The following is a 16,632-nucleotide window of genomic DNA, read 5'->3' as shown; positions in this document are numbered from 1 at the left end:
AATTAACCGTGCCTTTCCCGGTAACGATGAGAGAAACCTAGTGGAGAATGACCAGTTATTTCACTATGGGATCTCTCAGTATCTATAATTGAATCACTTAAGCACTGCTAGCTATTAGCTGGTGAGGAGACTCAAGCATTTAGAGAGGGGAAAGTATAGTACTTGTGCTCATGACATCATAGGAATACTGATTGAGCGTGGAGACAGACTAAACACAGCACCTGCTTTAGGACACGCACCTGCACTGTCTCATAATGTGTGTGCATACAATTGTATGTGAGTGTATGCACATGTGGTTGATACACTGTAGCAGTTGAATTAGAATGAAGCCGTTTCCCAGCGTGCTGCAATGACTTTTCTGTCCCGCTTACTTCCCTCAGGCCTTCACTCTGCCATCTGTTTCTATGAGTGATGGGAGCCTGCTGCGACACAAATCTATGTTAGAGTGTGTGTATGTCTGTGCATTCATCTTTGTGTAGTGGCTTATGTGTAATCAGAATGTCTTTGGGGGTGTGGATGCATATGGCTTGAGCTGAGAAAAACTGTGATATCAGACATCTGATTGGCAGTAATGCATGAGTACACCCAAACCCTAACACCGCTCCTTGATTAGACACAGTAATGATGACGGAGGGTAAGTTCAGTGGAAGGGAGAAACTCCGGTCTGCAGCTGAGGGAACAGATATGTCTGCCGTCTGGAAAGTAATTTGGTGAATGTCCAAGATGTATCGCTACGTCATGAGAAGAGGTCAACAGGCGCACACGCATACACTTCATGCACACATTTCTGACTCACACACTTAGCCTATAACACTAGTGCTTTTTTTACATTTTTCTCATTTTCACCAAATCTTATGAAAAGACCCAAACCAACAATGTGTCTAAGGGTTCAATATGCTTTAACTTAAGTACTTGCCAGATGCTGGATAAGTGGCTACTCCTTTCCCAACTCAGAATTGTGTATCCCTGTGTATCTTTTCTTTAAAGCTCGTGTGCACTATTATCTTATTAATTTATCAGTCCGATGATGTTGCACGCACCACTTAATTTTAGTGCATCTCGTAACACTTTGGTCACAGTCAGCTTTCTTCTTTTTATCTTCTGCTCTGGTATTTCTCTACTCATCCCAACACTGTTCCACTCTGCCAGTCAGCCACTCCCACCTCATCAGCTCATCATTCTCACCTGGATTCTCAGCTGCAACTCATCTGCAATCAAGCCAGCATATATGCTTCTCCTGCCTGCTCACTTGTTGATAGATTTGTTCTTTGCTCTTGATGCAAGACTCTCCAGCACTCACCGTCGGTTTGACTTCCCGGTTACGACTCTGCTTAACTCTGATCACCTTGCCTCATCTCTGCCCTGGGAATGCCTCAGCTTCTTTACCCCGGTTACGAGTTCAGCCTCTACACTTGCACTTTGTATTCTCCCCCATCGATTATGTAATTTCCCTGCCATTACTCCTGAGGGTTACTCTACATCAAAGACTGTAGGACTGCTGTGTCATCGCCTCTGTTATCCTGGGTGCGCTTGGTTCCTGATCTTCTGCCTGACGAACTGTACTTTGCTGCATTCCTTCCTGCTATCCTTTTATACCTACAATAAAGGTCATTACCAATGCTACGACGTCTGTGGTACACATCTAAATATGTATGGTAGCAAGTGTTTGCATGTGGTTTTCACTGAAATTGATAGTCAGTGGGTTCATTGAAATAAAGGGATATGTCACTCTGTGTAGCTCATTAATACATTTCTTAAATAATGGTCTAATATAATTTCTATTTTTATTCATGGGATTTGATGAAAATGAGAAATCTGAACTATCACCAGAGTTATCATTCTGTCACCCCCTCACCTCTGCACATTAGTACATGCTGTATAATTCGACCTTGACATGATGCAATAATTGTAGTTTGCTGTGATGAAAAGAGCAAATGCCTCTGGGTCTGTGTAGCACACATACACAAAACCCCTGGAGGGAAAGGCATTGTGAGAAACTGGTACACTTTTTTTCTTTTCTTTTTTCCACGTCTACACATTCAGGCCAGAGAGAGAGGAGATGGAGTGTTAATACAAAATCAAAGTGAGAAAAGGGTGAAGTGGAGGCGTGCAGAAGAAAAAGCATTGGAGATAGTAATACTATAACGCTGTATTAGATAATTATATGTGGGGGAATTGGACGCGGCAGATACAGGGAGAAGAGATGTGCGAGAAGCGTTGGACAAGATACCGGAGAAGAGGCAGAAAGCGGGCAGCGGAGGGGGGAGGACAGAATGAAGGGAGGGGATGGAAGAAAGGGGATTTATTGAGGCTGCAGGGAAGAGCAGCATGATAGCTCTCTGATGGATTAGAGGAATGCATGAGAAATGGAGTGAAGAGGGGAGAGAGCGGAGGGGAAAAAAGTGAAGTTTGTGCGTCTCCTTGGGGCAGCTCTAAACACTGGTATCATTAATGTAGTTGAGAGGAGAGCGCTCGCCGAGCATACTCTTTTATTTAAAGGCCACCTGTGGGTATTAAGAGAGTGAGAAATCAAGCAAAGAGAGAGAGAGAGAGAGAGACGGGGACGGGGGTGATATGAGAAATTAAGTTGGAAAAAGAGAAGAGATACTGAAAAAGTAGAATCAGGATATTGCTGTAGCCGCCAGGCAGATAGGAGCCAGTATGATGACGGGAGAGAAAGAGGGCCAGTGTTTACCAAGGGCAGAAAATATATTGTCTCCATTTCACTCAACACTCAGATCTGCTCACTTCAAACTTGGTTAGTAACACTGAGGGTGTGTGTATGTGAATTTGCATCACACTGTTTTCAGGGTGTTATGCACCCAAGCGTTTGTATATTTCTTTATACAAACCTGTATTCCAACAGATTTCTTTTAGATGCTTTTGAAAGGACTTTGTCTCTCAGCAGGAATAAAACACTTCTCTATATGTTCAGGCCAAATAAATATTTCATACAAATCCAGCAAAACTTGGGCAGCGATGATACTCTCTGAATACTGTTTAGCTCCCACAGTCCCATCTTGTGTTATCCAGCCCAGTCAAGCCTCTTTGTCTGTCTCTATCCGTTAAGCCCAATGAAGGAAAACTGGAAACAAAGACTCCAATTAGTCAGGCAATTAGACTCTTGTTTTGTGTCCTCTACTCATCCTCTGAGTCACACGCTAATAGCTATTCTTTCCTCTCCCATCTCTCATTTGCCCTTCACTTGCTCTTTTTATGTTTTTTTTCTCATCTGGCGTGGCGTTCTGTATGAAATTACGTCTCAGTGATATTCACTGTAATGTATTTCAAGACACAGAAAGCATTTATAATTCCCTCTCTGTTTCTGCTGTGCATTTGTTATTTATCGCTCCTCCTTCATCTTTCTTTCCGCCTGTCTCTCTGTCTCTTCATCTCTTTCAACCAAAGCAGGCCTCATCATCCATCACGGGAAGACTGGTGTGACCAGTGTGTGGGCGTGCACACACACACAAACACAGACTCATGCGAGTGCAAAACACCTCTGCCTCTCCTACTCTGTGCTCTTTCTTTGTTTTCATTATTCCATCTTTTTGGATTTTAAGTTTAATATAAGACTTTTTAGAGTACAGATCCCAAAAAAGTATTTTAATTTCCCTCTCAGCTCCATTTCTTTACGTATCTCTTCCTTGTCTCTGACCGTATCATATTTGTCCCCATCTACATTATGTTCCGTCATCTATTTTGACAAAGAATATCCATCTTATTCACACTAAACTCAAAAAAATAATGGATAAACACACAAAGAAACCATGCAGAGTTTAAAAAGGGAAATAACTATCTACAGACTGCAGACAATGAATGCCACAGGACCTAAAAGATTTCTCACCTCCGCAGTAGAATGAAATGAAATGAACCAAAAATGAAATTGCTGTTGAATTGGCACACAGAATTACTTTGTTTCAGATAGAAAATAAAAAGGAAATAGCAAAACAAAAGACAGATAGATAGAAAAGTATGTGAATATGACTTGTTATCCATCTTTGTTTCTCAGTGTGATATGATCCATTTGTTTGTTCCAATCTCTCTCTGCTGCTGTTGATACGCCTGCTATCTGCAGTGTGTGTATATATATGTGTGTGTGATTTTGTGTCTGTCGACTTGGGTACATTTCCTTATCTGCCATCTTATCAAGGTAAACAGGTTTATATTGGCGGAGATGCCACTCTGTCACTCCTTAAATTCAAGCTCACTATGTGTTACATGAGTTCTTGCGTTTCTGAGAGTGAGAAGGGGCAGAAAGACAATATATATACAATATAATACACTTTGAGAGTTTTGTGTGTAGATCTGTAGGGTTGTTATTAATTACAGGCCTATGGTGGCATATCAGACTGACACAGAAACTTTGTGGCGGCAGACTGCATCCGCTCAGCTCTGACATTAGATTATCCCCCAGATGGAGTCAGATTATGGGGTGAATTAGACAATCTAATGAGGGGTCAGGAAATGTTCTAATATTTCCTAAAACCATCTACAGTCGTCTGCTCAGGGACAGGAAGTCAATAAACGAAGTCCGCCAAAAAGATATCAGCTTCAGCTCAGGATGTCAAATGAAAGATGTAACATGTAAACCTAAAATTGAATTTGGTAGAATTGGGTCAGTGAGATTCAATTCAGTAAAAGATAACTTTTTGTGTGTTTCCATTTCATAATATTTTCATGCAATGTATCTTTTGCTATAGACAAACATTTGCCCTCTGGTTGAGATGATTCTGATTACTCCCTACATTATATTGATTAATATTTCATTTAATCTAACCTAATCTAATTTTATCTAATGTAATGTAGTCTTTTGACTGCATGTTTTGTAAAATCATTTTTTCGGCCTTTGGTTTTAAAAAAAAAACCATCCCCCTGATTATAGTCTGGGAGCGGAGATGATGGTGTTATGTTTGAATCATTTGGCAAAGAGCAAGCAGGGTGCCAGGAGCTGAAAGTGGCACTTAAGTTTGCTGAGTGCCGTTTCAGCAGCTGCACTGAGGGATGTTCCCTATTCATGAGAGAGTGACCTTAGCACACTGTCACTGCTCTCCTGCACCTGCAATGATTTATTGGATACAGAACGCTGGGCAACCAGATGATGTGGCGGCGTTTGTGCATGGGGCAACACGTGACCGCCCCCCTCAGCCTTTGTCCTTCCCTTTCAACATCCATCCTTTCCACATCAGGAACAAACACACACACACACACACACACACTCACTTACTCATTTTAATAATTTAATAATGGTTTCAAGCAAAAGTACGGAAGGGTTATACATTCACTTGAGAAAAAAGTGCCCTGATTTCTAAATTAACTTGATAATTGTCTCACAATTCTGGAAAAAAAGTTTTCATAGAAAAAAAAATGAATTAATGAGATACCTCAAAATCCCAAGAGAAGCTCTCATTTCCACTTGCTCGATTTCATGGAAGCAAACATGTCCCATCTATTTAGTTTCATACATCTTTATCTTGTTTTTGGTTTGAAACATTACATACTCATGTAAGTAATATAGATGGTATTGTTATTAGTTTGTCGACTTTGCAAAAGAACCTCAGGACAGGCAAAAAAATGTCACAAAGTGTAAATATGCATGAAACAAACATCAAACTGTCCACAGAGCTGAGAGGTTCCACAGAGAGGTACACTGGGGTGACCCAATTTTAATACATTATTATGTTAGCGAGGACATTGATTGGGAACAGAAATCTTTAGGATTCAGATGAAATCATGAGTAAAAAATAGTACAGTGCATTATGTTCATAAAAGAACCCAAATAGAACATGTGTATTTTTCTTTCAGGAACTTCACCTCGCTCAGAGGCCATCCATACCATAATTATACTACTTTGAGCACAACAAAATTCAGATGGCGGTGGTACTGCAGTCTGGATTTTGAGGTGTTTTGTTAATTCAGAAAAATGGAGCTGGATTATTTTTTCCATTAAAAATGGAAAAAATTCTGAGATAATGATCTCGTTAATTCAGAACGACAGAACAAGTGCATGCATTACGCTTCTGTACAAAAAGCTAAAATTTCATGAGATTTGAGATTGCCCTAACCCTTTTCTTGATTTTGGATCTTGTAAATTGATTCGTTTTAGATTTTGCAGATGTCACTCTGTGTGATGGACATTTGTAATTACAAAATGCCAAATTTAAAACCAACATACACATAGCTGAACAACATGAAGGCACAGTACTTTCTAGAACAAGGATAACATGCAACATGATGCAATAAACTTTTTTTTGTTTACTTGCACTTGTCTTTTTTTCATATATTCTCCCATTTTTTGTGGGACTGCTTTCAAATCATAACACAGTTCATCAAAGACGATGAGCTTGTGTTTGTTTCGGGAGGAGAGACAGGAGAGAGAAAGGGGAACATCAAAGAAAACCGAAACAAAGAAAGAAAATGAGCGGAAATAAAAGCGATCCATCACATATCTTAGTGAATCGGAGCACATGAATATGGAAGAGCCAAACGACTCCGAAGTTCAGAGCAGCTAGTGTTTCACAAATTGCCAGGCTGCAGCGAACATGAATTAACATGATCCTCTTTATAGGAATTCGTTTTTCTCAGTTACAGTGCCGTTTTACCTTTATAAGCAGAGCTGCTCTATAAATGAAGCACACATGCTTTCACTACACTGTAGATATATAGTTTACATACAAAGTCATCTTTTCATTCATTTCCCATACATAAGTGTGTTTAACTGTGACTGCATGAGTGTTTTGAGAGCTAATGATGTGTGGTGCAGTGCTGTGGTGCCTCTTATCAAGCAGCAGATGCTGGCCTATTAACCGAGATGTTTTTTTGATTAGAATAAAGCATTGTTGCTGTGTGTGTGTGTGTGTGTGTGTGTGTGTGTGTGTGTGTGTGTGTGTGTGTGTGTGTGTGTGTGTGTGTGTGTGTGTGTGTGTGTGTGTGTGTGTGTGTGTGTGTCTGTGTTTCATCAGTGCAGGGACAGTAAAGAAGTTTAAATCAGACCTTTACTCTGTCTAACCAGGAGTTCCAGCAGAAATACTGGAGCTTGTAGAAGTGTAAAATGTTGATTTATGTGGCACATTGATTTTTCTCCTTCACAGTCTCAGATGGAGTGTTTTATTCAGGGCCCGAGGCTGGTAATATCCCAGCTCACTGCTATCTCTTTTGCCATCTTGCCTGTAGCACATAGTTAGATTCTAGGCTGATTAATCTGTTAATGGTCAGGTCCAATTGACATCAGTTTTTTATGACTTCTCTGCATTTAAAGTCAAACTGTTTACCTTACTCCACAGCTGCATCATAAAATTATACCTTTACTTTTTAGTAACCCAGCATTGCTCACATACATGCTGCTGCCAGGTCTCCAGGCAATGAAAGCCACAGTATGCTTTCATAAGGTTTTTTCATTAGCATTGAATGTCTAATAAGACCTATCTCTCTGCTCATCTCCCCTCAGCCTGATCTCATCCAGACGATACTACTTCGAGATCCTCCACAAGCAAGACGATAAGGGCTCAGATCACGTGGAAGTTGGGGTGAGTGGATCCGTCTAAACAAGGACACTCCCACTTGCTTCTCTGTCTACATCTCTTTTCCCTTCCATTCATGTAAATTTATCTTTATTTGGAAAATTTGCAATTAGTGTTCACTTGTTGCTAAACATTGTCAGAGTGGTGGCTGAACAGGTGAGAAAAGAAAAGAAGCATTTGAAGTGGAAAGCTTCCTCCTTCATCCCCGCTCGACTGTACAATACTTGCATTTTCCTACTTTTTCCATGGGCTCATATGCAATAAATGCCCTTCTTGTTGTCACTCTGACTTTGTGCTACGCTCCATGGGTGTAGGGCATCAACTCCTTTGAAAGTCTCTCGCACATTGTTTTCCTATCCTCTTTCCATTACTTTCGTGTCATCTCGCGTGTCACGTCTCCCTCCTCCATTTTCTTCTGCCACTCCTGTTTGAGTTTTCCTCTCTCTGTATCTTTGTTCTGTACTCCATCTCCTCCTTCTCTAACTTTCGTTTTTCTCTCCTGTTCTCTTCAACTCTCCTCTGCACCATTTCTCTCTCAGCAGTGGTGTTCTGCACCTCAGGCAAGGCTCAGAGATGAGTGGGGCTTAATTTCAAGATGAAGTTTCAAACGAGATCCCACATGCCTCTTCTGAGCTCTGTGCTTTGAGTAGGAGGGCAGATGATAAAAAGAGATCACTGGTGTGTGTATGGAATGGAACTCTTTACAAGCCCTAGGTTATCATCATCATGGTGACCATCATCATCAGCAGAGCAGCAGTGATATTGCTGCAGTTGCTTCCTTCTCTCACAGAACTTGAGTGTCATTTTTACACCCTCAAGGTTAATGATTTTTTACTTGTTTCTCATTCTGTCTTTATCCTCCTGCAAACTCCCTTCTCTGTCTGACCGCCTCGAGCTACTTCCCTCTACCTTTATTTCTGTCTTACTTCTCTTTAGTTTCTTCCTGGGTTTTTATACATGTTAATGTCCTGTCATATTTTTGTTCTATTTTTTCACCAAGTATCCACAAGCCATTCATCACTTTACCACTCCTTCACCCTGGATACATTTTTTCGTTTCTCTCCACTAGTCTCTCCAATCTTTATTCTGTACAGTGTTGTTCAGCTCAGAGATGGTTTTTAGAGACGAGTTGATAGGGTGATGTGAGGAGCACCTCGCTGATAGCTCTGCGGTGCCAAGAGGGTCACACATGAATGCAGAGAGAGATGAGATGTAGGCAGAGGACTGTGTGTGTACCATGCCTCACTGATACTTAGTTTGAGATTGGTAAATTGGCACAATCTGATAGTAACTACCCATGGCAGTGTTCTCCCTGAGTTTCAAAACAAGCAGTATTGAAATGTCCTGTTGGCCTGTCTCCCAAGTACTGTGCTGTTGCTGAGGGATGTTGTGGGTCGTTGGTGTGGGCGTGTTATGAATATTCTGCTGATGATGTACAAGTGTGAATAATAAATGATGGCCCGTGACAATCATATCCCAGTGGTAAACAAATACCTCCCCATTTTTATTGGGAGAGCCTCTGGATAGGACAAACAAAATAAGTTGGTGATGAATTATGGAATAAAAGCCAGGAGGATGCACTAAGTGTCAGTGAGGGATGCTCCTTGCTGTTGGAATACTTACCCCTAGTGATGGTTTCCTGTGTAGAGGGTGTTCAGCAGAGTTCAAACCCACAGCAGCACTGCGTCAAAAAATGCCCTTTCAATGGGACTATAGCGATGTTGAGTTTGGCAGAAATTGCAGGGTTGTCTGGCAAGAAAGCTGAAGCTGGCTCCATGCAATGTAACGTCATTGAGCAGTGTTGACTAATCAAATAAGTGCAAGTACACATTCCTTATAGATAAACACAACATTGACATATCACCTTATACAGTAATACTTATACAGTTGATGTGGCGAATTTAGTCTGTTTACACAACCAGCAGACATGGAGCGACATTTTGAGTTGTGTTCACTCTCCTTACTGCTCTGTTTTAGTCTAGATGCTCTGCTTTATATTCACACGCTAACGTTGTCTGTCTGATGTTGGGTGCTGGGCAGGTAGCATATATTGGCCTATAATGGGCTCTTTCCAGCTGCTTGCTGTGACCAGAAACAACTCTGGTGAGAACAGTTACTGTACCAAAACAATTAGCTGAAAAACACTAAAACCTACATAAAGCTGAGAGAAACTACAAGATCTGGTTATAATTTGTCATTACAAAGAACTCCTTTCACATTACATATGTTGTTGTTAATATAGAAGTATTTATTAGAGCATACACATGAAATATTCCCGTTCTCTCTACCTCAAATCTTCAACTTCCTACAGACTTTGCAAACTGCTCATGTGATTATTTCTACAAGATAGTCAAGGTCAAGTTGAAATCCATCTCCCACCCCCCCCACCCCCCTTAGTCAACTACCAATGAGGGCATCAAAGTGGGTTTGTACTAGTAGAAACAGTTTAATGAAGCGTATAAAAGTCAAGCAGCAAATCAAGATTGTGTGTGGGAATGCGTGCATTGTATGTGTGTGCGGCACGCTGTCTTAGTGCGGCCCCTGTGTGTGATCTAACAGCGGAATACATTTCACACCTTGACAAAAATAGCAGATTTACCGTGACCGGCCCACAACAGCATAAGCCCAGGGCTCACATAAATCCGCAGAAACCCAGGCACTCATTTGTTAAAGAGCAGATAGCGTGGATTCACAGCTCTTTCTTTTGTGTTCTTTGCCAAGCTGTGATTGCATGGTCAAAGGTGGGCTGTTCCTCTGGGAATGTATTTGTTTAGCAGCACTTGTTATAAAGAAATGAGAAGGAGTAAATATCAGATAGTACACAGGCACAGCCTTACCTTTTGGAAGAAAATAAGAAACCTTGTTCTCCCCTTTCTTTTCCATCGTGTGAAAGAATTAGGGAGAGTGGCTGCAGAAAGGTGGAACATAAGCAGCATTAGAGGCAGGAAGAGACAGGTTAGGATTACACTGTTTCCTCCCCAAGGGGATGGAAACAATAGTGTTTGTATGTATAAGCAGCAGGCCAATGAATGAGGAGATTGTTGAGCTGCAAGGATGAGTAGTTACCAAACCTGCATTCTGACTGAACCTTTCCATTGCAGTCCAACCAAAGTGTTTCCCTTCAATTAACTTCAAATAAAATCTCTTTTAGAGTGATGACTGTTTTTGAATGGAATATACAAGATGACAGAAGATTTAGTGAACAGCAGTTTCATTAAGTCTCTTAATTGCCATCTGGATCTTTGTCAGGGAAACACAGGACCTTTCCACTGGCCTAATGGAAAATGTCTCTCGCTAACCATGTGACAGAATGAAGGAAAGTGTTGGCCATTAAACGGTGTGAACGGGGAGGAAGGAGTGAGGGAAAGAGGAGAAGAAAGTCACGCCTTAATTAGTAATGGCAAGTTTATGGAGAGGCAGGGGTCTGGGATTTAAATGCGAGATTTTAATGGCCCTTTTTTATCACTCCTGCCAGGCCAATTCTCAAACTGTCCACCAATTAATACACAAACCCATGTATACACACACACTCATCTTCCCCTCCCCCGCAGACTCACAAGCGTACACACAGGCCTCTCAACATCTGTCTCACGTATATTCCCTCCTCAGTATAAATCAGCAGTGGTCGGTGCGACCTGGAGCCTGCTGTTAAACTATATTGTGTGTGTCTTTTTACTTTTGGAAGTAAATTAACTTTCTCTTGGTTTCTTTGCCACTTCAACGCCCTTTAGGGTTAACTTTAGTTCATCAGCTTTCTAAAACATAAGGAGTCGTATTCTTTGCCTCAGTTCACTTTTTGGTTTTTGCTGCGTTCTCCTTCAAATGCCTTTTCCCCACTTTTAACTTTATCTTTTTGTCCTCTTTGTTTTATTTAATTACACTCTTTATCATTACCACACATACATTTGCTTTTCCCTGCCTATAAATTACTTTCATTTTCAGTTTGAATTACTTTTTAAACTTTTTATTCCATTGTCAGCATTGTCTGCCACATCACCACGACCAATTCAGTAATAGTTTGTGAGATGAGATTTCAACTTGTCTTTTGGCACCTCCAACAGTTCATTTATATGAATGTATGGAAAAACAGCAGCGTAGACCTTTGCCTCTGTCACAATAGGTCTTTAATTGTATGAGATGCTTTTAATGCCAATGCTTTTTGTCATTTAATCCTCGAGAGAGCAATATCAATGCCAATTAATATGACTATAATGATTACAGTGATCACCCATGCCCTCCATCTTTATGAGGGTGATGACTGCAAGAGCAAGACATGTACATAACTTGTCAATGGCAGTGATTCCCATATTATCTCATCATATAGCTAATTATTATTCTCATTCATGTTATTGTCATTCGTTAGGCCGTTCATATCCCTCTCTGTCTCTTTCATGCTGATGCCTCCTCTTGTCATATGCAGATTTGATCAAAAACATCCCAAAGACCACCATCCCACATGTGACATACCATTTAACACTAAAAGGGAAGCTAGTGTCCTGAACACCCACGTTCTTTGTATGCTTGTTATGCCACCATTCATATTCTTACATTATCTGGATCCTGACTCACCATGTGTCTCTCTGTACCACTGAAGTATGTTATTTGAAAAATGGTGACCTAGAGGAGCAGTGTGTAAGATTTAGAGGGGTCTATTGTACAGAAATGTAATACAATATTCATAAGTATGTTTTCATCAGTGTATAATCACCTAAAAATAAGAATTCTTGTCTTTTCATTTTCTTACAGTGAGCTCTTTATATCTACAGTACATAGGGAGCACCTGCCATGTTTCTACAGTAGCTCAGAATGGACAAACCAAACACTGGCTCTAAAAGAGGGTATTTTGCAGCCACTGTAGGTTCTCCTATATGCTTGGAAAGGGGTGTGTGAGGGAGAAGTATTCAGTTGGTTGCAATCTATAACGTCACCACTAGATGTCAATAAATCCTACATGCTGGTCCTTTAAGTAGTTAATTAAATTTTAATGGCCTTGAGCATGTAATGCTTTCTCAGTACGTCATATTTCTGGTTAGAAATGACCCTAAGATCAGCCAAATGTGTTCCCTATCTGGTAGCTTCAGAGTACAGTTTCATGTTCACTGCATTTTTAGATACATATTTCATTCATACTGGCATTAAAAAAGTTTTCATGCAACTTCAGTTTTACTTGTTTGAAGGTTGCAGGCACCATTGCATTAACATTCAGGTCATGGATGAATTTGACAGATTACATTCTGCTAATGTGTTTTATCATTGGATGTTTCATAATCTACCATTGGCTGTGTCAGTACTAGCATATTAAAGCAATTTTTACATGTTCAGTCAGGTCTGTGCTGTCATGCTCACTTAGTCCAAAAACATTCCATTTATATCTATTTTCTCTCTATTTGTATTCAGATCAGGCTAGTTATTCCTGTGTTATCTCTTTTCCAGTATGCATCAGGTTGATCTGCATGTCCTTGTCATAGGTTTATGGTGTGTGCTATGACATTGGGTCATGTAAATGTTACTTGATTTGTATCTGGTGAGAATGTTAGCGTGACTAACTAGTTTCCCGTCTGAGCACACAGGGCATCGTTGTAAACACACTGACTGCAGCATGTCAGTAATTGCTCTGGATATTGAGCTCATTTGTCTTTCTGAAATGTCTGGTCTGAGAGAATTTGTTTAATGTATAATTCAACACAGAAAATCAAACACCCCGTCTCCGTATCCACCTCGTCATATCTCTTTGAATATTGTTCCTTGGTCCCCAGGCAAGACATGATATGACATGAAAAACAAGCCACTGTTTTCATGTCAGTGTGACAGGGAATGCAGAGTGGCATTTATCCTCTAGCACACAAGTGTTTAGTTCTATTTAGTTGTCAATTGAAATAAGAGCATAATCAGTCAGGAGCTTTACGTCCTTGTTTCCATTGCTGTAGTTTGCGGTTACATCTTTTGATTAGGTGCTTTTTTGCCTCTTCTCTGCTTCATTGCTGTCAACTTTCATTGTGTGAAGTTTAGGATTCGACAATGGTATCAGCAAAGCATCAAAACACCAGCGGACCTGTGTCTTCAGTGCTCTGTTGAGGATGTATCTGTTGAGAGTCTGTCAGGAGTCTCTCCTTGATGCTCTGCTGCTAGGCGCCTGTCAGTGGGCAGCACCATAGCACCACACTACAGACTTCCCATTACTGCCATTGTTCCAATTCACACTTTGTTTCTCTCGCTATCAAAACTGTCATAACAATTCTTGCATCCCATCAGTACCTTTTTCTCGTCATTTCATGTGTGTTATTCCTAATCTTATTTAAATGCAGATATTAAATACAGCATTGAAACGCTAACGTTAACCAACAGAAGCATCTCCACAACATTTTCATGTCCTCCCACATTGTTTTGAAGAGCTTTGGCAAACATATTGCAACTAAGTGTCAGAGTGCCAGTAGGTCAGTTTGTACAGTGAGCTCAGTCTTTGCCAGATTTTCACATTTTTACATTTTTCACAAAGCTCTGAGTTGAAGCTGAGAAACTGTCTCTGTGGAGTAAAAGCCACAGATTAAGCAGTATTTCAGATATCAGATTTATAATACTACCTTAAGAAACACCTACAGTATATCCAATAACACAATATACTGTACATAAAACATATTGTAAATCTGTCCTGCTGCTCTCAGTAGTTTGAAGGGATTTAATCAGCTAAAGGTGACTACATTCAGTCAATATATAGATACAGTTCAGAATCACCCGGTAAGTTCATCAAGGACTGCTGTATTTAAGAGATAAAATATTCCTTTATTTAGGGCTGGGCGATATGGCCTTTTATTAATATCCCGATATTTTTAAGCCGTTTCACGATACACGATATATATCTCGATATTTTGCCTTAGCCTTGAATTAACACTTTGATGCATACAATCATGCCAGTATGATGATTCTACGTTTCTACGTTAAAACATTGTTCATACTGCATTAATATATGCCGATTTTAAACATTCATGCCAAAAGCGTAAATCACAACTAAACAAATTCATCAAAACTGTATTTATTAAAGAGTTATTAAGCAGTGGCACAAACATGTCATTTCAAAACAAATAAAGTGTCTTTTATGCATGATGTAACTAATATGACACATCAAAACAACACTAAATTAAAGTGCACATTTTGTGCATAATGCCACTAGGATATAAAGGTAGAGCTGACTCTGCTACGTAGATTATATCAAGTGTGTCGATGATCTTTCTGAATCCGGGCTTTTAACCACACTCACTGGGGCCATGTCTTTCTCTGTGTGGTGGGTTACTGCGGACGTTATCTCCTGCTGTTTGAATAATTTAATCGTATTGCTGTTCTGGAAAAAGAAGACGCTAGACTCAGTTGCGTCAGTGCTGGTTGCTTCGGCACTTTCTTCAATATGTCACTGGCCGGAGATGTGCTCTTGCAGAGTTTCAAGCACACATGGTGATATAACTTTGTTGTACTACCAGCTTTTGTGGTGACGCTTTTATGACATACTTTACATATTACGGTTTGTTGTTCAACGTCCTCCCTCTTGTACCCAAACCACCGCCAGATGATGGATCCTGAATTGTTTTATTAAATCTCCCTCCTCCACTTGTCAATATCACCTGCTGCTCCCGCGACCTGAGATCGCTGCTACTGCTGCTACATGCTGCCGGGCATATGACGTTGCACGCACAACAGAACGTGTTTTACGTACCTAGGTGCGCTTGTTTTATCTCTCTGTGCGGAGAGATGAGAGAGTGAGAAAAACCTGTAGTTCAACGGGCCGCGACTAAAAACAAACTGCGTGTAAATTGAATGTATACTCGAATATTCACGATATAGTCATTTTCTACATCCCACAGAGAACAAGCCGCGATACATCGAGTATACTCGATATATCGCCCAGCCCTACCTTTATTATTCCCACAATGGGGAAATTTGCATTGCAATTTGCACTTTTGCTTTCATCAAAACTGATATTTTCAATGCCAATCAAAATGTACTGCCATGTGATCAGTTATTCAATTTTAAGGTTTGTCACAAAACCAACAGATATAAGAACTCTAAATCAGATTACACATGACATATTTAACACATCTGTAAACATCAGATAACACTTGGCATTTTGCTATGTATGAAGACTTACAGTAGTTTTTAGATGACATTAAAATAAAAAAGGGCTACTTTCCCTAACCCTAACCAAAATATAAAAGGACACGGTACTTATTAATATGTGCTTTCATGAGCTTGTTAACTGTCACTTTGCCTTTTTGTGACACCAGAACATAATTCTCACTGTCACTGTTTCTGTGGTCAATTAGTTGTCTGGCAATGGACACATAAAGACAGGTCAATGAGAGTGCTTATGCTGCTGTTTTATCTCTCATCACATCAAAAAATGAGCAAATGTTGAAGGAAAGTTTAGAAAGCTTATTAACAGTCTTGGCAAAAATGAAGACGGTGCCCATTTCCATCACCTCATTAAGAACTTCCACTTTATCTGTGTCCTATGATTATTTCATACTTTGACTATCAGATGTCTCAGTACTTCGTTGCTCTTATGTGAACGCTCTAGATGATACATGCACAGATTAGTGACAATGTGTTCTGAAGAAGGATTACAATGACACATATTGTCACAAATGAGCCATATGTGTCAAACTCTGCAAGGCTCCCAACTATAGTTTTTAAATACTTTTAAAGATTGGGACATTTTTATTTCCTGGACACAGTGGAGTTCACTTGCAACAGTCTAACCCTAACACGTAATAATTGACACTGGTCTAGCCCTGTTCTAGGTCCTTTGTCTCACAACTCAATTTAAATCACTGTTTTCTAATCTGTACCAATCATTATAGAGCATATGTCATACACATATATATATATATACATATGTATGTATGTATGTATGTATGTATGTATATACATGTAAATGATAAGGTTTGCATGATTGCATGATGATTGCATTTTTCTTATGGTCAGCCATGTACTAATATTTTACAACTTTCCTGACCTATCTATAGCACTTAGCCCAAGCTCATTAATTCAAACTGAACGTACATTTTGCAGGTAATTACATCGTTTTATTCATAACAAAGAGCAAAGGAATTTTATTAAACAG

At 40.0% G+C, this 16,632-nt stretch overlaps 1 protein-coding gene across 1 annotated transcript in view; it reads left to right on the top strand.

Moving 5' to 3' along the window:
* Positions 1–16,632, top strand: part of b4galnt4a (beta-1,4-N-acetyl-galactosaminyl transferase 4a) — a 133,042-nt gene that overhangs the window by 102,013 nt on the left and 14,397 nt on the right. Inside the window, exon 8 of the mRNA XM_053319176.1 lies at positions 7,448–7,526. Coding sequence (XP_053175151.1) covers positions 7,448–7,526 — 79 coding nt within the window. The remainder of the gene's footprint in view (positions 1–7,447; positions 7,527–16,632) is intronic.

Source organism: Scomber japonicus, chromosome 5, assembly GCF_027409825.1.
Source record: "Scomber japonicus isolate fScoJap1 chromosome 5, fScoJap1.pri, whole genome shotgun sequence".
Taxonomy (NCBI): Eukaryota; Metazoa; Chordata; class Actinopteri; order Scombriformes; family Scombridae; genus Scomber; species Scomber japonicus.
This window is presented reverse-complemented; position numbering and strand designations above follow the sequence as displayed.